We start from the raw sequence: 22,473 nt of genomic DNA on the forward strand, positions 1-22,473 counted from the left end.
ATATCCCTCAGAACTGGTTCGACAATCTTTTATACTACAACATTTGTCTTAGGAGCCTTGAAAACTCCTAACATCAAATTGGCGCCGTTGCCAAATTCTGAGCAGATTTAAACATTGAGATTTAGTCACTTGCTTGAGACTAAGTCATTTTTATTTTGTTTTGTTACTGATTCTTCCTCTTCACCTACATTTAAGTTTCAGGTGTATGAACTTGAGGAGCAGGGGTCCATCAAACCTAGTTCCAATAGTAGCAGACATCAGAGCTTTAAAGAGGGAGTGTGCTAGAGCTACAAGAGAAGAAGAACACCAAGCACACTTGGATATTGATATGGCAGATCCACCGCAAGGGGCAGAACACCAACCACGGGCAGCTCGACCCATTGGTGCTTATGACCGGCCCAACATTCATGGTCATAGACTGGGAATCCGAGCACCCGCTGTGGCAGCCAACAACTTTGAGGTCAAGTCAGGACTCCTCAACGTGATCGAGAACAACAAGTATCATGGCTTGGCTCTAGAGGACCCATTTGATCACTTGGATAGGTTCGACAGCTACTGTGGGTTGTCAAAAACCAATGGTGTGTCTGAGGATGCCTTGAAGCTGAAGTTATTCCCTTTCTCTTTGGGGGATAAGGCACGTCAGTGGGAGAAGTCTCTACCCAGCGACTCTATCACTACTTGGGATGAGTTCAAGAGAGCATTCTTGGAGAAATTCTTCTCATCCTCAAGAACTGCTAAGCTGAGAAATGAGATTTCCAGTTTCCAACAGAAGAACTTGGAAGGATTCAGTGAAGCCTGGGAGATATTCAAGGGCTACCAAGCTCAATGCCCACACCATGGTTTCTCTAAGGAGAGCTTGCTGAGCACATTCTACCGTGGTGCTCTTCCTAAGTACATGGCCAGACTGGATACAACTAGCAATGGGTTCTTCTTGGGGAGAACTGAGGAAGATGCAGAGGAGCTGGTTGACAACATGGTAAAGAGTGATGCAGTCTACAGTGGAGACCACGACAGAAGCAGTCGAACAGATGATAAGCAGACGAGGAAGGAGTTGAAAGCTCTACAGGATAAGATAGACATCCTCCTTGCTGATAAAGCCACACAAGAGCAGCTGCACTTTGTTGGTAACCCAAGCCAAGATACAGCACCTGTTGTCCATGAGGTTGAGGGTTTGGAAGGTCAGGAAGAGCTGTGTTTCATCAACAACAATGGTAGCTGGTACAAAAAAGAGCCCAACTTTCAGTACAACAACTACCAACAGAAATCCTATCCCAACAACCAATAGAGTGGTTATCCGCCTCGAAACAACCATCAAGGCAGCTATCAACCTCAGCAAAACCCCTCTTCTGGTTCCTCTGCTCCTCAAGAGAGCAGCACTGACACCCTGCTGAAACAAATCTTGGAGTCTCAGACTAGAAGTGAGAAGCATGTTGGTTATGAGTTGAAAAACCTTCATTCCAAGATTGATGGGAGCTACAATGAGCTCAACAACAAGTTCTCACATCTTGCTTCTACAGTCAAGAATTTAGAGAATCAGTTTGCTTCCATGAACACTCACCAGACTCGCCAACAAGGATCTCTACCTGGAAAATCTGACCAAAACCCCAAGGAGGCCAAAGCTATCACCCTTAGGAGTGGTAAGCAGTTACCTCCTACAACCCTCACCAGGGATGCTGAGAAACTAGGTGAGGAGGTGGCCATCAACTTAGATGATGAAGTGGTGATTGTTGATGAGAAAATCAATGATGAAATCTTGGAGAAGATTGTGGAAGCCAAGGGTAAAGGAAAGGTTGGGGAAGAAAGAAAACAGTGAAGGATGGTGAAGTTCTTGCTCCAGCAAGTGAGAATTCTTTTGTTCCTCCTCCCTATGAACCCAAACTACCATTCCCTGGTAGATTCAAGAGGCAGCTGCTAGAGAAGTACAAGGCTTTGTTTGACAAGCAAATGAGTGAAGCTCAGGTTGCAATGCCCATCATCGATGCTTTCATGTTGATTCCTCAATACAACAAGTTCCTGAAAGATGTTGTAGCTGCAAAGAAGAAGGAAATGGAAAGCATGATGATTCTTACCCATGAGTGCAGTGCCATCATCCAGAGGCTTGATGTTCCAGAGAAGTTAGAGGATCCAGGATGCTTCACACTACCTTGTGCTCTTGGACCTATGGTATTTGAGAAATGTCTCTGCGATTTGGGAGCTAGTGTCAGCGTGATGCCTTGGTCTGTTGCAAAGAAGCTTGGATTCACTCAGTACAAGAAGTGTAAACTCTCTCTGGTGTTAGCTGATCGTTCAGTGAAGTACCCTGTGGGCATCTTAGAGGACCTACCTGTGAAGATTGGAAGGTATGAGATACCTACAGATTTTGTGGTGCTTGAGATGGGTGAGGAGGCTCACGACCCATTGATTCTTGGAAGGCCATTTTTAGCTACAGCAGGAGCAATTGTTAAGGTGAAAGAGGGCACGATTGATCTCCATTTGGGTAAAGGGCATGTTCTCCACTTTGACATCAAGGAGAAAATGAAGAAACCAACTGTGTTCGGGCAAGCCTTCTACATTGAAGAGATGGGCACTCTTACTGATGAGCACCTTGAAGAGTTACCACCTGAGGACGACGAGGAGGGAGCATCTCCCTCTACTCATTCTCCATAGAAGGTAACCCACTACTTTCCCTTGTATATACCATTTCGTTTTTCCATATTAGTTTTCTCTTTTTGGGTATCTCTTTCTCCTTGACAACACAGAGACTGTGTCATTTAAGTTTGGGGGAGGTACCAAGTATTTGATCACGTTTGCTTTGATGATTTTGAGTCTCATGCATTGCATTATACATATATATTTGCATAAAAAATATATATATCATTTAGTTTGCATCATTGGCATTTCTAGGAGAGTCTAGAGCATATAGGTTGCATTTACTTGCATCGGGAGCAATGATTTGAAATGCCTTGTAAAGAACATTACTTTGCACCTGAATAGCTTATGCACCTCTCGAAAACACTTGTATGCTTCGAGCCTTGAAGACTCTTCCTGAAACTTGTTGATTGCTGAAACTCAGTCTTTGAAGCCAACTACAACCTTATTTGAACTGAACGAACTTAATACTTCTTGCTCATGGTCCCTTGTGTACTGAGTCATGGTTATACACACTTGAGTTGTCACATCCTTTATGCCAATCTTATTTTGACAAACTCTAGTGGTGGACCACTCCCAAAACATTTCCCTTCTTTTAAGCTTTCATTGTTTGATGAGTGAGGCCTTCTTCGGAAAGTCTTACATGTGCATAATGTTGAGAGTATCGGGAACGACAATGCTTGATCTTCATTCTTGCTAGATTGGGTACTCTATTGTCTAGCTATAGGTGGGGGGGGGGGTGAGAGTTGTGATTATGATTTGGGAGCAATGAAAAAGGAAAAGAAGTGACTCTTTGTGTTTACGTGAATTGTCTTATTGGGATAAGTAGAAAAACCTCTAGCTCAAGTTATGAAAAGTCTTGGCCCCCATCTAAAAAAAAAAAAAAAAAAAAAAATAAAAAAAAATATAAAAAGAAAAGAAAAAGAAAGAAAAAGGGGGCTAGCAAAATTGTTAGGAGCTAAGTAATGTTTTGAGGTTGTGGAAAATCCCTTGTAGATTTCAAAGAGAAGGAGTTAAAGTTTTTAGGATCTTTTGGTGAGAGATGTGAGTTGGGTTTGACATTTGGGAATGATTGTGTAATTGTATGATTGGGAAAAGGGTAGAACAATGGAGATTGAGCATTGTATGCATGAGTTGATCCCTTTCTTAGATATATTATGTGCAATGTCAAGGCTACTTGTTTTGAGAGTAAACCACTTTAAAAGATCATGGATTTTGAACCTCTTAACCCACTTGAATAAAAGCTTTCCCTTACTCAACCAAATGATTTGGACCAATTGACCATTTGCAAGAATTCACTTGATGCTATGCTTAATGAACTTGAGAGTTGGCTGATTTGCATGTGTGAATGCATGATGATGAGTGTAGGGATGAAAAGAGTTGAATAGGCCTAGAGAAGCTAGAGTATAATAAGAGAGGGTATACTAATGCTGAATTTAGATGTTGATTTGAGTGCTTTGTGTGTTTCTTTTGGCTATGAGCTCTCACCTTCAAACATCTCTCCCTATGAGTTCTAGAAAGTTCACTTGTGGACAAGTAAAAGAACAAGTTTGGGGGAGTTGATATCTTGCATATTTCCATTATCTTATCCATTCGTCCATGTGCATTTTGATCATATAGACTAGGATTTAGCCATGTTTAGGTTGCATTTTTTGCATACATGAGTCTCTATTAGGTACTAGAGTACCACATGAGGTTATTGGAGACATTCGAGTGCATTTGAAGCTCAAAAGAGGTGAAAAGGTGACCATTGGACGAACCGAGCATGGGAGCGACCTCCCGGAGCGACATCACGAAGTCGTTGTGTCCCACTTCTCAGAGCGACCTTCCTAAAGCGACGCCATGAAGTCGCTCGCGTTCTCGTTACTCCGAACAGTCTTAGATGACCCTGGAGCGACCTCTCAGAGCGACCTACCAAGGTCGCTCCCGATCCAGAGCGACCCGTTGGAGCGACACACCAAAGTCGCTCGGGACCTCTCGCCCGGAGACACCAAAAATCGGCCCTGGAGCGACTTTCCGGAGCGACACCTGCAAGTCGCTCCGCGTTATTTTGCTGCCGAAAATCATGATTTCTCAAGGACCTTTTTGCAATTTATTTTGGACGTTTTAAATTTCAAAAACCTATGTTTTAAACATCTTTGGTAGCCACCAGGCAGATTATCTTTTGATCTATTGAGAAATACACAAAAACTCTCTTGAAAAGTTCATCTCTTGGATTTTGATTGTTATGTTCTTGTGTTATTGTTGATTTCTTATCGATTTCTCTACATGATTAATCTGAAATCCAATATGGGTTTAAGAGGAATCATGGAGATTAGTGAGTAATCACCTTTTGAATTCATGGGTTAGGGAGATCAATGGTGATTAGGTTAGTTCTAGGATGTTTTAGTGTAGATCATTCTTGTTCCTTGCTAGTAGAGTATTGATAATGCATCTTCTGAGTTGGCCACTCAAAAGTTGATCAATAGACATTTCCCACCCAAAAGGTGTTTGATGAAATGCCTGAGACAACTCTCCTAGGCTTTTAGTATACTTTGCCAAAAACATTTGTTGTTAAAGATGCTAAGATAGCTAATAGACTTGTTAGTAATGATTGCTTTCATATTATTCAACCAAAGACATTTGATGTTTGAGATATGTTAGCAAATGAACATTCATCTAGACATAGAGCTTGCTTAGAATTGTGTCTAGGGTTAAGGTTGATAGTTTGATTGATCATTTGCCATCCTTAGTTCGATACTTGATCACCCAAGGTCTAATCCCTATGCCCATGAGTTCTCTTTTCCCTTAGTCAAGAAAGTATCATTCTGTTATTGCTTTCTAGTTTTAGTCATAGCTTAAAACCCATCTAAATCATTGGTTGCACTTAGATTAAGTGAGTACTTGCATTCTCAGTGGTTTGATATCCCTCAGAACTGGTTCGACAATCTTTTATACTACAACATTTGTCTTAGGAGCCTTGAAAACTCCTAACATCAAAGAACCGAACTGAACTAGATTTGAAAGTAATACTAAACACAAAATAAAACGGATTAAATACTCAGGTGAATCTAAAAGTTTAATATCCTGATAACAAGACCCGAATCTGATCCAAACTAAAATATTTTGAATATCAAAAATATCTAAATCACAATTATATATTTAAATATGTTAATTATTTTAAAATTTATATCTATTAGATATTCAAAAATATAAAAATATCTAAAAATTACCAACATAGTCACAAGTAAATATCCTAAAATAACATAAAATATTCAAAATACTGAAAATATATATTTGTTCTCCATCCAAATATTTAAATTGAACCAATTTTTATGTAAATTTAAATATTTAGTCTTACATTATTCAATTTTTTATGTTTTATATTATTTTATTTTGGGATTTAAGTATATTTGAATTTTTGTTAAAAAAACATAATTAAAATGGGTATCCGAACCGAATCCGAACCGAATCCCACAATGATTTGAACAAAATCCAAACCAAAATTTGTAAATATCCGAATACGGTTTAAATTTCTAACTCTAAAAATCCGAAATCTAGATCCGGATAGATTAAATGAATCCGATGGGATATATAAATGCTCATCCCAAAAAAAAGCTATACAACAAATCAAACAAATCACTTAGTATAACATACAATAAATAATCTAATAAACTATCAGAATGATACAGTACATCATTGTTCTGTATATAATACACTTCGTATATAGAGTGGGTTCTTGTCAATCCATGTCGGATGAATAATAAATAAGTAATTATGTCTTACTATAAAAAAGAAAAGACCGTTGAATTTGTTGCACGAATGATCAGTTTCCTTTCCCCAAAACTTGTAAACGCTCGTTTTTTCCCCAACAAAAAGTAAAGGAATGAAAATGATTATTAATTTCAAAATTTCTTCAGCTTTTCCATTTATATGTTTAAATTTATTCACAATTATTTATTAACAGTATGACTTGTATAAATTTTATCATAGCATTTCACAGTTTTATAATAATTGTGATACATGGCTTATTTTCTAAGTTTTGCCTTAGGAACCACGGCATTGTTGAGCTATCCCTTTGGTTTCTATCATTCGAAGTCAAAACTGTTTGTTCACGTTACAAATGTGAGCCTATTTACATTTGATAAATACATTTTTTTTTGCTAAAAGTGTAAATATCATTAACATCGGTATTGAAAGTTTGATTACAAGTAACTTGAAAATTGAAATATCATTTGCTCAAGAGCAATTCTGATTCTAAGAGCCAAAAAAAAGTTTAAAAAACCCATAGAATCAACAAAGTTCCAAAGATTGTTCTAAGAACAAACCTTTAAACTACAGGTTACAACACATTTCAACATTTTAGTTCCTAATTCACACACTTCCTCATCCTTGGTAAACCGATAGAATCAAGGAGAAGGCCATACGGATATGATTTGCCGAAGTCAAACTACAGGTTACAACACATTTCAACATTTTAGTTCTTAATTCACACACTTCCTCATCCTTGGTAAACCGATAGAATCAAGGAGAAGGCCATACGGATATGATTTGCCGAAGTCAAACCCAAAGGTTTTCTCAAGCTGCGATGACGGAGGGTCTGGCAAACCCACTCCGGTGCTAGCAGAGGTGGACGTCGTTGAAAACAATAACGATATGTCAAGAATTAGTATCAGCTAAATACATTTAAACAATGACATTCTAGCGAGATAGCTCATGTCATATCGATATGTCAAGAATTAGTATCAGCTATTAATCTTCTCATCAGTATTCGATTCTCGTTACTCTTGTGTAAATAGATATTGTAGTCATCATCATATTAATAATACAATTTATACGTTTCTCATAGGTTGTTATACCTACTTCTGATCTTTATATCATTGATTACGTTGTCTTATATGCGAAATTTCTTTCAGAAAAAGAGTCTTATGCGAATACAAATTAAAGCTAACCTTCTAGTATAAAGAAAATAAAGAGCTTACCCTAGCATGGAGACCAGAAAGCATTAAAACTAATTAGGTCTATCTTCTATCACTTCCTAGAGTTTCTTTTAACACTCATCTTTTGCAAGTGTCGTTTTGTTCCTAGTGGAGCAAGATATTTTTGGTTATTAAAACTACACATATAGTTTGATATATAACTCCCACTATTATAAGAAAAAGAAGCAAAGAGCATCAACACACTATTTGATTTTTCTTTTAGAGAAAAAAGATATCGAAGGAAAATTAAAGATAGATGAATGGTTAGTAGGCACAGATGGAGAAAGACCCACATGAGGAAACTACGAGTACAACCACGACATGAAAGTATGAAACACACACGAAAAAGTAGTTCAATTTCATTTTCACTTTGGTCCACTTCTTTATTTGTTTTAAACAAAAAAATAAAAATTTAATAAAACACGAAGCCTACCACTAAATATTTTTTATTTAGTTATGGTAGGTAGTAGATGCGCGTGGCTCCCATTACCGTCAACTTTGCCCACGTGGAAACAGCCACATGAGAAGCTCTTTTACCAACTAAAATGTTTTATTACAAAATTTTAAAATAACTATATTCTTGTAGAAGAACAATTTTATCTATTTTAATAAACACCACAGTAATTGAAAATTTACGTTCTAAAAAATATTTCTTTATCAGATTCCATCACCATAATTAGATACTTGTATCACATTTTGATAAATGTGTTTATATATATACAAGAGATTTTTTCCGCGCTTCGCGCGGATTGTGTCTTATAAATTTATTTTATTTATAATATTATTTGTCGGTTTGTTTCTTTTACATTAATTTTTTATTTTTCCAATGTTAGTTTTTCTTAATTTAAATTTATATGTTTATAGTTTTTCTTTTTTCTGGTTGTAGATGGAGAATTATATTTTTTATTGATGGTTTTTGTATGTGACATAAACTTTTTGAAATTTTAAAATAATGTTATATATAGTACAATTAACACATTAAAGAAGAGAAACATATTTAAGCACATTTCATACATGTTTTATATACATAATTTTAAACATTATATATGTATATATTATAAGTTTGAAACATGTAAATGCTTTCTAAAGTTAAATACTTGTTCTGGGTTTACATAACTTATCGAAAGTTTTATCTTTTTTAAATTTAAATCACAGAAAAAAATCAAAAAGTCAGTGTAGATGGGTTTTCTTGGGCTTTTAAATCAACACTGAAAATTTACATGAATCATATAACAACAGTTTTATAAACAACTCGATAAAATTTGACCGAGCCAAAGATTTTCACACAATATGTTCTTTCTTCTTCAAATTGCGAAGAGCCTATAGGCACAAGAAAAAAATCATAATTTTTGTTTTCACTTATATAATATTTTTTTTCTTTTACACACAGAATTTATTACACTGCTATAAGCAATTGAGAACTCTATTCATATAAGATTCACATCTATGCATTTTGACAAAGAAGAATTTTAGCCATCTTTAGTTTCGGAATGAATCAACTTCAGTCATATACACTATATTTTCTCTATGATTCAAATCTTACAATTTTAATATATGTGCAGATTTCCATGTGAAAAAACACGCACGCCATCTATCGTTCAACCTATTACTTTTTCCAAAGTAAACACTATAATCCTCGTTTGGTTAGCTCCACAAACTAATCTCTTTGGATCAGTGTAACCTTTCAGAAAATGATAATCTTAATATCTTACAAAAAAAAACAACAAATATTGACTTATTTATATGAATATATATTATTTTAAATCATTATAGTGGACGAAGAAAGCACCATAATTTGTACAACAAATTTTCTTAGATTCACTTCATCATATTCACAATTTTACCATTTTAATTACATAATTTTATATGAGCTTCTTCACCTTTCCCGGTTATTTTCTCTTTATTTATAACTACAATATAAAGTTATAAACTATATATATATTATAAATTAATAATTTATTTACTCTTAAAGTAACGATTAAAAATAGAACATAATTCAATATAGATATATGATTCTATTAATAAATTAGCAGTTACAAATTTGAAATTTTTAGAAATATCAAAAGTTTTATATTAGTTAATTATCTTCTAAATGACATTTATTTTTAATTCTTTTTGGATGAGAATATTTTGGCTGAGGTGGATAGTCTCAAAAGCCTTGAATTTAGTCCCTTTTATATAGTAGGATATATATTCATTTCGCGATTTTTTATTTATTTATTAGTTAATACTTTTATAAATATTTATAAAATATTAACTCTTTGGTCAACTATACATACATTTTTGACAGCCGTAATTTTTTTTTAAAAAAAAGCTTGTTTTTTTTTTATTCGCTCTCTCTCTCTAGGAAGTCAAAAAGAGGAGACAGCGTTGTCACATCTGACAGTTTCTCTCACTGCCTTTGTTCCCATTTTATCACATGGTCTCCTTTCCCTACACGCCACCACCTCCTCTCTTTCTCCAATTCCCAAATCTTCCTCCCCTAGGGTTACTACGCTTTACTCTCCACCCCCGCCTCCCGATCTTGGATGAGCTTAACGGAATCGATGCCGGAGATCGATCTCATGAGAGTCGTCGATCGATGCGCCGCCGATGTGAAATTGGCTGGCGATTACGAATCTTCTCCGCCTATCGAAGCTCACGATTGTGGTGGTGGCTCCATGGATGTGGATGTGAAGCTGGAAGAAGAAGAGGACTCGAGCTGCGTGAAGAAGAGTCGGCCTAGACGCGGACGCCCGCCGAGAACGCTGGGGAAAGCTTCTCCCGTGTCGAGTAAGAGGAGAGAAGACGAAGATGTTTGTTTCGTGTGCTTCGATGGAGGTAGTCTTGTTCTCTGCGATCGTAGGTGAGTTGAGGTTCAAGCTACTTCTTAGTAGATTCGTTGCTTTCCAAAAAATTGAAATTGGGGAACTTTTCTTTAATATGTGGCAGAGGATGTCCAAAGGTGTATCACCCAGCTTGTGTTAAGCGTACCGAAGCATTCTTCAGATCAAGATCTAAATGGAACTGTGGTAAGAGCATTTTTTTTTTTTAGCTTCTTCAAGATGAACATTTTGAGTCATTTTTGGAGCTTTAAAATGACGATTGTTGGTGGTGTGATTTTCAGGTTGGCATATATGTACGGCTTGTCAGAAGGATTCTTTCTACATGTGCTATACTTGTCCTTATTCTGTGTGCAAGAGATGCGTTAGAAGCTCAGAGTATGTACTTGTACGGGAGAACAAAGGCTTCTGTGGGATCTGCATGAAGACTATCATGCTTATTGAGAATGCGCCCGAAGCTAACAAAGATAAGGTACGAGTGAACCTGAGACTTTGTCTTGCTTTTCTTCTGCAATGTGTTTAACATGTACATTTTGTCCAGGTTCAGGTCGACTTTGACGATCAAGGCAGCTGGGAGTATCTTTTTAAGATCTACTGGGTCTCTCTTAAAGAGAAGCTATCTTTGTCGTTAGATGATCTTACCAAAGCGAAAAATCCATGGAAACCGTCTAAGAGAAGGACTACTAGTCAGCTTCAGGAAAATGATGATGGGGTTATCAAGTTAAGTCTTGCTAAGCTAAGGAAAATGGAAGCGGGTAAATTGGATTCGAACAGTTGTCTGGGTGATAGACTTGCACCGTTGACTGGTACTGCTGCTGCTTGGGCAACAGATGAGCTCTTGGACTTTGTTAGGTATATGAAAAACGGTGATGTTTCCGTCTTGTCGAAGTACGATGTCCAAACTCTCGTGCTAGAGTATGTGAGACGGAATAGTATACAGAACGCTTCTCAGGATTCGGAAATAGTGTGTGACCCTAGGCTTATGAGATTGTTTGGGAAGGAGCGAGTGGATCACTTGGAAATGTTGAAGATTCTTGATTCTCACTTCCTCAATCAAGAAAGGTCTCCGGTTACAGATACTGAAACTATGTCCTTCCAGGTCGATGATAGGTTGAATGCCTCTGAACAACATCAAGAAGGAGAGTCACAGAGACCTTCCAGTGCCGAAACACGTGCCGCTCTGTACAATAAGCCAATCGATGAGTTGGATTTGAATATGATATGGTTATATGGAGATCCAGATGGGAAGATTCATGGACCGTTTTCGTTAATGAACCTGCGGCAATGGAGTTCGAGTGGCCACTTCCCGCCTGAGCTGAGAATATGGAGGTTGGGTGAACAGAAGAACAGGTCCATACTTTTGACCGACGCATTAAATGGGCAGTTCCATAAAACAGGGTTGCTTCAGAATCATTCTATCCCGAAGCAGGAAGAGACAGCTACTATAGCTAACGTTGAAAACAGGAGTGTGGCTGTTGCTAAACTAGAGAGTAGAGTACTTGACTTTAGCCCCAACTCGGTGTCCACCGACCAGAGTGTCATTTCTAGCAGTAACAGTGTCATCACAAGGGGCTCCGACGCGAGCAACAGAAGCGAAAACCTTTTTAGCCAGACCCCTTTGGATTTCACTCATTCTAATGAAAGGGAGGCTGTGGGTAACAAATTGAAAATTGACAGTCCTTTGCCTGGACAAAGCCCTATAAGCTGTTCGCTTTCGCTGTCTACATTTCCAGGAAACTCAAACTCAAACTGTACTCCGCCACCGCAACAGGAAAGATGGAATGTTGGTCATACAGAGGCAGATGGGAACACAGTAAAGAAAGCTTGCAATCAAAACGATACTGGCCTTAGCGGTTCGGGTGAGAAACAGGTTACGGCTACAGTTCAGTCATGTGGGCAAAACTGGAGTGCTGCTACTCCAAGCAGTGCTTCAAATGTGTGGGATTCGAACCCAGGTTTGGTGTCTTTCACAGACAATCAAGAAATCGACTTTCTAGATCTCTTTAGTCCGACCTTTAAATTCAACTTTGCGTCTGATACCACGGAGTGGCAACCCATTGTGACTGGACCTGACGAGTGTGACGAGTCAGTCTCAGATCTTTTGGCGGAAGTTGAAGCCATGGAGTCCCAAAAGCGTCTTCCTTCTCCTACTTCCACATACCGTGGTCCTGGAGAGTTAACCCGCCATTCCATTAATGATAGCTTCAGTCCTGTTGAAGGGCATAGCCCAGCGCTTGATGTAAGCAAAGGTGACTCCATGAGCTCAACAAACGATTTGCAAATGCATTTACGAACTAACAACCCCGTGGACTTTTAGCGGATCATGTATCATAACCAGGGCACAGGTTAGCATAGATCATCTGATGGATGGTGGACAGTGCCCTCTTGTCTCTCTTTTTTTGCAGGATTATGACAGAACATTAATAAGTGAGGGAATCTTACACATCAGAAAAAAAAGAAGAAGAGTGGTGCATATGAAGAAGATATGGTCAAATGTTTCTTCCTGATAATTTTGGTTTTCCACGTTGTCCTCCTGTCTTGTGTATTTCTTACATTGTTTGTGTACTTAGGGTAAGTATTAAGATGGAAGATATTTGTTGTCAGTGGATGTAATCAAACCATTGTAGTATATGATAAGTGTAACGTTTCATAAAAGCTTCACATATCTGTTTATTTGTTTCTGAGACGTGAGCATATTTGCTTGATCACACGGCGTCGTTTTTGTTTCTTTTGTATCTGACAAGTGGAAAGAACAACTGAACAAGAGGAACTCGCTCGCTCTCTTCGATTGATCTTTCACGTATTTAGAAACTTTTTGTTGATTGTATTTTTCCGATTGAAAATTACATTTATCTGATTTGATGGTGGAAGCTTCGTCGAATTTAACGCCGTCGCAGAGATACGCGGCAAGCGCATTGCTCGCGATCGCACTCAACCAAGCGCAGATCAGCCAGACAAAGCCACTCGTCACTGATCACGGCAGAGATAACGGAGATTCTGAGCATGGCTTAACCAGCGGCGGTGATTCAATCTCCCAGGACGAGGATCTATGGGTCCACCAAGTTTCTGGCTTGCTCCGACCCGTTTTCAGGTGATTCCCTCCGAAACGACACCGTTTTTAGTCATTTTTTCTCTGTGTATATATGATCAGGACGAAACCATCTCTTTCAGATGTCTTCAGATTGATTCCTCAGCTTGGCATGGCATCGAGGAAATTGCTGCTTCTTCTCCGGCTAAGCCTCACATCGGTGCGGTATGACCAATTTCCCCCGTGTCTTTCGATCACACTAGACGTTAGGATTTCGGTTTAGTTCCGGCTCAGTTGTTTTAGTTTTTGGTCTCCTTAGGTTCTACGTAAACCGTTCGGATATTTATAAAATTTGGTTTGTTTTTTGGTTTAGGTAACAAACTTAGGAACGCTATTTCCAGAAAATTTCGGGTCAATTTGGTTTAGTTTCGGTTCGCTTCCGTTTTCCAGATAATTTGTATAAAAATGTTGGATACTACGGAGTTTTACGGATGAAAATATCGGATAATTCAAAGAATGTTATACTTTTTTGATAAAAAAGTATTCGGGTAGTTCGTGTTTTGGTAATTCTATTTATAAATAATATTTTTAGAGTATTTGATTATCTTAAAACTAAATATAATTAAGAGATTAAATATATAAAATGTATTGTAGATATTTAGATGTTCATTCGGTTCTTCTTTGGTTTTGGTTTTTCAGTTTTAGAGATACACTGGTTCGGTTTCAATTTGTTTTTCTATGCCCAGGGCTAGTTGTTGAGGTCTTCTTCTTTTTTGTGTGTTAAAACTTTGTAGCTCATCAAGCTACTCTCGGATAATGACGGTTCTGGTGATATGGTGGAGAAAGAGACCGCTTTAGCTAAAGCTGCTGAAGCTATGGTTCAAGGTATTCAGCAAGGTTCTGTATCTTTGGAAGCTAAGAAGGAGAAACATTTGGAATACGAAAACGAATGCCGTGAGAAGTATTCCCTTCCCGAGGCTCAGTCTGGTGCTGCAGATAAGGAAACAGAGAGTCACAGGGAGGATATAGCTAAAGATAGTGGCCACAATCCTGACATTGTTGAAGATGGGAAGCCTGTTGAGGAAGCAGCATTGCTTAGCCATGAGAGGAAGATAAGCGTTCTTTACGAGCTACTCTCTGCTTGCTTGGCAGATAAACATGAGGATAAGGAAGAATGTACACGGAGTAGGAAAGGCTATGATGCGCGTCACCATGTTGCTCTGCGCTTACTTGCAACTTGGCTTGATATTCAGTGGATCCAAATGGTTTGCTTGCATTAAACCCTTTCAAGTTTCATATTAAGCTTCCAATCATGGATTCCCTTATTTTCTTATGCTAAAAACTATTTTCATATTATGGTAATTTATAGGAAGGAGTTGAGACAATGGCTGCATGTTCTGCCATGGCATTGCAGAAGTCAGGCGATAAGGAAGAAGAAGAGTCTTTGTCTCCAGAGAGTGAATGGGATAAATGGAAGCGTGGAGGCATTGTTGGAGCGGCTGCGTTAACAGGGGGTACTCTGATGGCTATCACTGGTGGTACGTTGTCTTCTAACTGTTAATATCCATTCCCACGTTTTTGGAAACTGTTAAGAGTTAGGATTTAGAGTTTGGTTTACATATTTTATGAAACAGGATTGGCCGCTCCAGCAATAGCTGCAGGGTTTGGTGCATTAGCACCAACACTAGGCACTCTGGTTCCTGTAATTGGAGCCAGTGGGTTTGCTGCAGCTGCTAGTGCTGCTGGAACTGTTACTGGTTCTGTTGCTGTTGCAGCATCCTTTGGAGGTAAAGTAAAGACTATACCACAGTTTTTTCTGGCTTACTCAAAGAAGACAATGGATAAAAGTGGTGATCATGTACCAGATTTATCTTAAGCTTTGCATCTGAATGTGTTCATGATCAGCTGCTGGAGCTGGGCTTGCTGGGACTAAGATGGCGAGGCGAACTGGGGAAATTGAAGAGTTTGAGTTTAAAGCTATTGGAGAAAATCATAATCAAGGAGTGAGTTTCGATTTCCTTCTGCTACTAGATCACTGCAACGATAGTTTTGAGTTGGGACTAATCATTTATAGTCTCTGTTTCATGTTGAAATCTCTTTGCTTGGCACTATCCGGATGTAATTAGCGATTAGCAGTGGAGATCTTAGTTGCTGGCTTTGTGTTTAAGGAAGAAGACTTTGTAAAGCCCTGGGAAGGTTTAACTAGCAACTTGGAAAGGTAACATGAGTTGTTGACTTCATGTGTACATTTTTGTGGCTCGTCCTACTAACTCGTAATTGATTGTTAGGTACACAGTGATATGGGAATCCAAGAATATTATTGCAGTGAGCACTGCAATTCAGGATTGGCTTACTTCAAGTAATATTATATAACTTTTTGTTATTCCCCTGGGAATAAATGGTAACAGCGACATGAAATTGTTGCAGGAGTTGCTATGGAGTTGATGAGACAAGGTGCAATGTATACAGTACTAAGCTCGCTTCTAGCAGCAATGGCATGGCCGGCAACAATCTTAGTAGCTGCTGATTTCATAGATAGTAAATGGAGTATCGCCATTGACAGGTAATAAAATATATATATAGTGCATGGAAATGCAAAGTATGATACAAAAACCATTACTGCAACTAATAACTATCATCATCGTATTTATCCTGTTTCAGGTCAGACAAAGCAGGAAGACTTCTTGCTGAAGCGCTTCGAAAAGGGTTACAAGGAAATAGGTATAAAGTTTCAGACAAACAATTATTTGGATAAAATACATCAGAGTTATACAATTAAAAACGTCACTGGGTTGAATATTTTTTGTTTTTGCTTTGGAATATTTGTGAGGATATCAGACCAGTGACTCTCGTGGGTTTCTCGCTTGGTGCGCGTGTCGTCTTCAAGTGCCTCCAGGCTCTGACCGAGACAGAGAAAAACGGTATATCTCTCTCGCATATCTCTGTTTCTTTACTAGTCCTGTCATGACACATTTTTCACGACAGCTGAGATTGTGGAAAGAGTTGTTCTTCTTGGAGCCCCAATATCAATCAATAACGAGAACTGGCGAGACGTAAGAAAGGTAATACTAGATCTTCGCATTCTAGCAAACAAATACGTTGTGTTTCTGTCTTTACTGTGTCTTTTGTTCGGTTACCTTAGATGGTGGCCGGAAGATTCATCAACGTTTACGCCACAAATGATTGGACACTCGGGGTTGCTTTCCGTGCAAGGTACTTATCTTCCTTCCTTTGTAAACTTTGTTCTTCAATTTCACCTGAAAATCCAATTTTTGTTTTCCTTTCTTAATTTTCGCAGTCTCCTGGCTCAAGGATTAGCTGGAATCCAGCCGGTCTGTATCCCAGGGATCGAGGATGTACATCTCATTCTCTCTCCTTTTGTTTATATATTTTCAGTTCATGTTAATTTGAATGATATAAATATCAGATTCATCACCATCACCTTCATTGTTACCTATCTAATACCCTTAACTTTGCAGGTGGATGTAACTGATATGGTGGAAGGTCACTCCTCTTACTTATGGAAAACTCAGCAAATCCTTGAAAGACTCGAACTCGACAACTCTTACCCTGTTTTTCGAAACACTCTCTAACTAAAACCCAACATTGTTCATGATTCATTTATTTATTATTCATTTATTTATTTTTTATAGTTATTTTCACTACTAACATCAAATCAAATGCAACCGCTATGGCAATAAGCCATATAGTTTTTAACATGGTTGATAACTAACTATAAGGAGTTACAACATTAATTGCCAGATATTCTCTATTAACCACATGCACACTCAGGCCTTCTTCAAGAACCTTCCATCCACTGTCGGTGACTGCTTTTGCGTGAGTAGACGGTAAAATACATATTTATCTTGCCTCTTAAGTTTCCACACGGTGTGTGTGCGGTGTGGTCTATTCGTGTGTGGACCAAAATATTGTTAAGATTTTGGACCAAAATATTGTTAAGATTTTGGACCAAAAATAACTTTCCATATAAATATAAGACGCAATGATGTAGTTTTTTTTGTTTTTATATAAATAAGATTTTGTTAGTTTTATACATTAACCAGGGGCGTGACTGTGACCAGTAACCATCGAAAAACATTAGGAATGATTAGAAAAAAAAAGAATAGAAATAAAATTTTGGGAATGATGAGGAATGAGGTTCCTTATCAAAATTAACAAGAAATAAATTTGCATTATAATTCTCTACAAAAAAAAAGAATGAAGAGAAAAAAATATTTCTCATGAATGGTAATATTTTTGAGGAACGTTAGGGAATGTAGCGTTCCTCTTCATTCTTTTCTTACAATTCAAATATTTTACCTGAATATGCGGAAAAAATTATTTACTACATATATTACATAATTAGATAGATCGTCGTTTCCAAAACTGAGTGCCTATGATAAGAAAGGTATCATCTACTACTTGAGGTTGAATACACATGAATTAATTTTACTTATTAATTTTACTTGTGTGTGATGTGATCCATACACAAATAGATTTATATCCGGGTAAAACACCTAGTTAACATATAAAACCAACAAAATATTATTTATATAAAAAACAAAAAAGTTACATCATTGCATCTTATATATATCATCAATTTGATTTTAGTTGAATCTCAAAACAAATTCTTAACAATATTTTGGTATATATTAATTGGAATATACTGAATCTCCTGTTTAAATTTTGGTAATTGATTATCAATTAGGTTGATTTGTTATTATTTTGTTTTATATTGTATGTCGTTAAGGTTTTGTCAAAAGGATATGCACATAAAGTATTGTACGTGTTGGAATTATTATCATTTCTAGAATAAAATAATAACACAGCTAGTAGATAAAACTTACAAAACTAACAAAACATAACAAAGTTCAAAGAACACTGTCTAACGTTATTTTTTCTAAAAAGAGAAAAAAAAAATCCTAACAAAAAAGAAAATTAAAACTAGAAAAAACAAAAGCAAATCAGGCACTCGAGTCGCCGGAAAGTGTCTCCTCCTCCTCCGGCAAGAAGTGTCTATTCTTCACCCACAGAGAGTCGGCTATAACTGGCTCGTCATCTTGGTTCCTATGCCAAGTGTAAAGGGCGTGTGTCCTGTTCTTAATCTCTAGGAGAGCGTGTCCGAAACTAGCTTCCCTATAAGCTGAGTAACTCGGTTGCGGGTACGTGTATCTGCATGAAAAACAAACATCTTTGATCAAAGAGGACAAAAGAAAAAAGAAGCTTAAATTGAATGCTATATATTATGGTTTCTTTTTATTACTCGTTAGCGATTCCTTCTATGTTGCCTCCATCCCCAATGGTGATATAAATCGGAGCAGATGGATCTTTAACCGGAGAACTCAAACCATCAGTGATATTGTACTTGATATTGGAGACACGCTCTGATCGCTCGTACGCATGAACATGACCGGCAAAGACAATATCAACCTTGTTTTCGACGAACCATGGCTCGAACGTGACTCTCATGCTTTCACCTTCCATATAGTGATAACCGTTGCTGTTGTACCACGGCGAGTGAACAAGAACAATCAACCACGGAGTTTCTTCTCTGTTTACTTTCTTGAGCTCACTCTCGAGCCACGAGTTTTGTGGTGTATACTTGTCTGTGGTACCGTATCACATTAGAAAATTAGGTGGTAAATAGTAAAAATTGGAATAGTGTAGTGTGAGAATCGTCGATTGTTACCAAAAGCTGAGTACGAGGAGAGTACGATGATGTAAGCTGAGGCTCGTTTTATTGAGTACCAAAGTGGAGAAGTACTCTTCGAGGCTCTATAGGGAACGTGGTAACGGTTTTTGTACGGCTTGAAAGCCTGAGTCTCGCCCTGAAAAACATTAAATGGTTTAACAATAAAAACTAAGATTGTATTTCCTATGGAAAAAAAAATATAAATATATATATATATCAGATCTTACTATTGATGGTGCAAAATCTATTTCGTGGTTCCCTGCAGCCCATATCCAAGGCTGATACGCAGCACTTGGTTCCACGAATCGGCCATAAGAATCCCATTTTCTTTGGTCGTGGTTCGGGTGGTCATCTGCGTACGACAAGTCTCCGACAAAAAGCACCGCTTGGCCTTTAGGGTTCGACATATAGTGATACAATGTCTGGTTAGAGGCATAGGTTTGCCCTAGATCACCTATAAAAATAAATTAGCTTATAGTTTAGAAATTATATCCAAAACCCTAAAATTCGTTTAAAAAAAGTGAATCTGTGGATTACCAATGACGCCAAATGTATAGGGAACATCTGGACCGGCTTTTGGAGGAGTTGTGAAGGAGAAACGTCTACTGGAACGACCGGTTCCGAGCTCGTAGAAATACTTAGTATCATACTGCACACAAGGAATAAAGAATACAAAGGTTCATTTATTCAAGAACCCTATTTAAATAGACATATTACACTGAAAAAAATTTAAACCTTAAGCCCTTTAATAGTGGCGTGATGAAGAAAACCAGAGGTGTAGTCGTAGTATGTGTAGGACGACGTTGATGCTTCAGCGCTCTCCTTTGTACTCTCATCACTATCCGTGATCCAGTATTTAACGAAGTTAGAACCATCATCGTTTATCGGCGTCACCCACGAGATTATCATACCTCGACCGTTGTGATCTCCCTGCGTTATATGAACCTGAGAAAGGAGAAAGAGTTTTCGTAAGTATTAAGTAATAAAAGTAGAAGTTGATTCAATATAGATAAATTTGAAAGTACTTGTTCTGGAGCGTTTAAGCCGGCAGGAGGAGGGAAGGTTTCAAGTGGCATCTCTTCAGAAGGTTCAGCTACTCTGGTGTAGCTACTGGTGACTCCGGCATGGCTTAAGCCGGAGATGCTTAGCAACACGATGGCTGAGCAAACGAGAGCTAAACGAAATCCCATGCTGAATATTTTTATTGCAAAATTGCTAGTATTTTGTACTCTGTAAATGTTTGTTATGATGTGATCGATATATATTAGACTTAACTGGAGTATATTCTATGTAAATGCTTCTTAAAAGATTTTGTTCCTTATTCAAAAAAGAAGAAGATTTTGTTCCAACGAAAAATGAGTTAAAAATATAAATTTATGATAATAAATAAAATATTATGTATATCTCCAAATCTTGTGAAGATATAAAAATATTTTTAATTAAATATGATATTATTTTATTTTAAAAGAAAATCTCAGTTTACATTTTGACATATTTTACCTCCATCATATCGGATGGAAAAAAATAAAACAATAAATGTATTGTTTTTATTTTATTTTGTTTAACAATCTAAATTATATAAAATATTTTTATTTTATTTAATGATTATTTATCTATAATATCTCTCTTATACCCTAATTTAAAATATTATATATGAAATATATAAATTATAATAAATTAGGATATTTTGTTTTATTTAAAATACTTTCAATTAGTAAAAATGAAAATTTTAATTAACTAAATGAACTGATAATTTTAAATAAAATTTTAATCAGTTAAATATCAACAAAATTTTTATTTGATTAGTATTACTATTGTTTTGTATTTGTTAATGTACACTTAAAACTAATTTTGATAAATGAATATATATATATATATATATATATAATATGTTATAAAAGTTGATGTAAAAATGTTTCTAATTATATTTAGTTTATTTTTATTTGTATACACTTTAACTTTGATATATGATTTCTTAGTTAGTAATATATTTCAACAGTCTTGCCAAAATAAATATTTATACAGAATTTTACTTTAATAATGATATATGAGTTTACAACATAAGCTACTAATCCGAAGTCCAGATTTAGTTCTCGGACGTAGTCGATCCCTCATTTCGTGACAATAACGTCAAGTAGAATTTATCAAAACCGATATTGACCTAATATCAAGATTTTCGAGATTTGTTAGCTAAATCGACCAAGCTTTAACGTATCAACGTTGAGCCCGAAACAACAATCAAGCGAGGTCAAACCTAAAGCACCAAGGTTCGCTTTGAAAATATGCATCTCGAGGGAAACCACAATCCCCGTAGAAAGATCTGTCACCGATGAGAACCCTCACAACCATGGTGCTAAATTCTTTGCCCCGATGACTCATTTACAAAGTCCAACGAGCCTCTCCACTGTCCTCTAGCAGAGAGAGCAAGCCGTTGTCTGACGAGCCACCAGACCAACTAAATCAACATGTAGATCCGCTGCACAATCAGATCTAACCGCTTCGGCCAAACGAGAAAGAGAGAACCTTTAAACGAACTTTAACACTTACGTCGATAAAAGATCCAATTTACAAGGAAAAAAGGAGGTGGAAAAGAGATCGATCTACCGTAAAAACATGAGCTGTGACCGGAGAGATCCCCCTCAAAAAAAACATGAGCTTATTTTTTTAATTTTTTTTATCTGATTAAAAAAGAAAAAAAAAAAACCAATTGCTGACCCCACCGACACGTGGCGGCCCACGAACAATACAAACAATCCACATAATTCAACGTTGATCTGGAAGCATCAAACAGCGGCGCTTTATCTGGGAGCATCAAACAGCGGCCGTTACATTTTGGGTGGGGCTTACCGATTATTAAACTAATTTTTTCTAAGCACTCCCTTCCTAAGAACATGAGCATTGGTGAACCCCCCATGGGGATCATAAAGATTTTTTAATATATTTTGGTGGATCCATGAATAGTTATGAACCTGTATTTGTTGTTTTCTGCATTGGTGAACCTCAAGAAAGAGTTCATAGGAATAAAATAATAATATTTATTATAATTTTAAAAAATTTCAAAATATTCATAATACATGAATAAAACATTAAAATATATTATAAAATATTTGAAAACTTTTTATTCAATACATTAAGAGTAGATTACATAAATTGAGAAATTGAAGAACATACAAAGCTTATTCATCTTCATCACCAAACTTTTGCCAAATATTTTCCATTAAATCAGCTTTCAGACGAGCATGCTTGTCTTGATCTCGAACTTCTCTGCGCATGGCTAACATATCACCGACATGAATACTATATCTCCTTGTCACCCTAGAACTTCTGCTTGACTCTCCTGACTCG

General features: G+C 37.0%; 3 protein-coding genes and 1 non-coding gene across 6 annotated transcripts; 2 read left to right on the top strand and 2 right to left on the bottom strand.

Moving 5' to 3' along the window:
• Positions 1–736: 736 nt before the first annotated feature.
• LOC125593584 lies at positions 737–843 on the bottom strand. Its single transcript, XR_007329487.1, has one exon. It is a non-coding gene; the product is annotated as a small nucleolar RNA R71 (small nucleolar RNA).
• A 9,151-nt stretch (positions 844–9,994) lies between these two features.
• On the top strand, positions 9,995–13,063 carry LOC106366420 (zinc finger CCCH domain-containing protein 44-like). 2 transcript variants are annotated; one of them, XM_022692398.2, is made up of 4 exons: positions 9,995–10,431; positions 10,518–10,597; positions 10,693–10,880; positions 10,950–13,063. In XM_022692398.2, exons 1-4 carry the CDS (start codon positions 10,115–10,117, stop codon positions 12,723–12,725), a joined length of 2,361 nt encoding a protein of 786 aa, XP_022548119.2. In that variant the 5' UTR covers positions 9,995–10,114; the 3' UTR covers positions 12,726–13,063. The 2 variants fall into 2 exon arrangements, with proteins under 2 accessions (XP_022548119.2, XP_048624821.1); XM_048768864.1 differs by having other exon boundaries at positions 10,002–10,431; positions 10,956–13,063.
• Positions 13,064–13,131: 68 nt separating this feature from the next.
• Positions 13,132–17,086, top strand: LOC106357825 (transmembrane and coiled-coil domain-containing protein 4). 2 transcript variants are annotated; one of them, XM_013797526.3, is made up of 15 exons: positions 13,132–13,499; positions 13,580–13,661; positions 14,231–14,701; positions 14,806–14,974; positions 15,071–15,223; positions 15,342–15,439; positions 15,563–15,654; positions 15,725–15,795; positions 15,864–15,999; positions 16,098–16,157; positions 16,275–16,357; positions 16,422–16,498; positions 16,579–16,649; positions 16,735–16,792; positions 16,916–17,086. In XM_013797526.3, exons 1-15 carry the CDS (start codon positions 13,270–13,272, stop codon positions 17,027–17,029), a joined length of 1,965 nt encoding a protein of 654 aa, XP_013652980.1. In that variant the 5' UTR covers positions 13,132–13,269; the 3' UTR covers positions 17,030–17,086. The 2 variants fall into 2 exon arrangements, with proteins under 2 accessions (XP_013652980.1, XP_013652981.1); XM_013797527.3 differs by having other exon boundaries at positions 13,165–13,499; positions 13,590–13,661.
• Positions 17,087–18,204: 1,118 nt separating this feature from the next.
• On the bottom strand, positions 18,205–20,369 carry LOC106356224 (purple acid phosphatase 5). The gene is made up of 7 exons (XM_013796015.3): positions 20,154–20,369; positions 19,864–20,073; positions 19,666–19,777; positions 19,356–19,582; positions 19,126–19,264; positions 18,700–19,042; positions 18,205–18,608 (listed from the first exon to the last, which is right to left on the bottom strand). Exons 1-7 carry the CDS (start codon positions 20,316–20,318, stop codon positions 18,401–18,403), a joined length of 1,404 nt encoding a protein of 467 aa, XP_013651469.1. The 5' UTR covers positions 20,319–20,369; the 3' UTR covers positions 18,205–18,400.
• Positions 20,370–22,473: the final 2,104 nt, after the last annotated feature.

This window comes from Brassica napus, chromosome C9, assembly GCF_020379485.1.
Source record: "Brassica napus cultivar Da-Ae chromosome C9, Da-Ae, whole genome shotgun sequence".
NCBI lineage: Eukaryota > Viridiplantae > Streptophyta > Magnoliopsida > Brassicales > Brassicaceae > Brassica > Brassica napus.

Excerpts from the sequence above, each read along its gene's own strand:
- LOC106356224 (XM_013796015.3), bottom strand. The coding sequence starts at position 20,318 with ATGGGATTTCGTTTAGCTCTCGTTTGCTCAGCCATCGTGTTGCTAAGC. Across the intron at positions 19,265-19,355 it reads TAGATTTTGCACCATCAATA|GGCGAGACTCAGGCTTTCAA; the intron begins GTAAGATCTGAT and ends AATGTTTTTCAG. Across the intron at positions 18,609-18,699 it reads ATAGAAGGAATCGCTAACGA|ATACACGTACCCGCAACCGA; the intron begins GTAATAAAAAGA and ends TTTTTCATGCAG.
- LOC106366420 (XM_022692398.2), top strand. The coding sequence starts at position 10,115 with ATGAGCTTAACGGAATCGATGCCGGAGATCGATCTCATGAGAGTCGTC. Across the intron at positions 10,598-10,692 it reads AAGATCTAAATGGAACTGTG|GTTGGCATATATGTACGGCT; the intron begins GTAAGAGCATTT and ends TGTGATTTTCAG. Across the intron at positions 10,881-10,949 it reads CCGAAGCTAACAAAGATAAG|GTTCAGGTCGACTTTGACGA; the intron begins GTACGAGTGAAC and ends CATTTTGTCCAG.
- LOC106357825 (XM_013797526.3), top strand. The coding sequence starts at position 13,270 with ATGGTGGAAGCTTCGTCGAATTTAACGCCGTCGCAGAGATACGCGGCA. Across the intron at positions 13,500-13,579 it reads TTGCTCCGACCCGTTTTCAG|ATGTCTTCAGATTGATTCCT; the intron begins GTGATTCCCTCC and ends CATCTCTTTCAG. Across the intron at positions 16,358-16,421 it reads GACCGAGACAGAGAAAAACG|CTGAGATTGTGGAAAGAGTT; the intron begins GTATATCTCTCT and ends TTTTCACGACAG.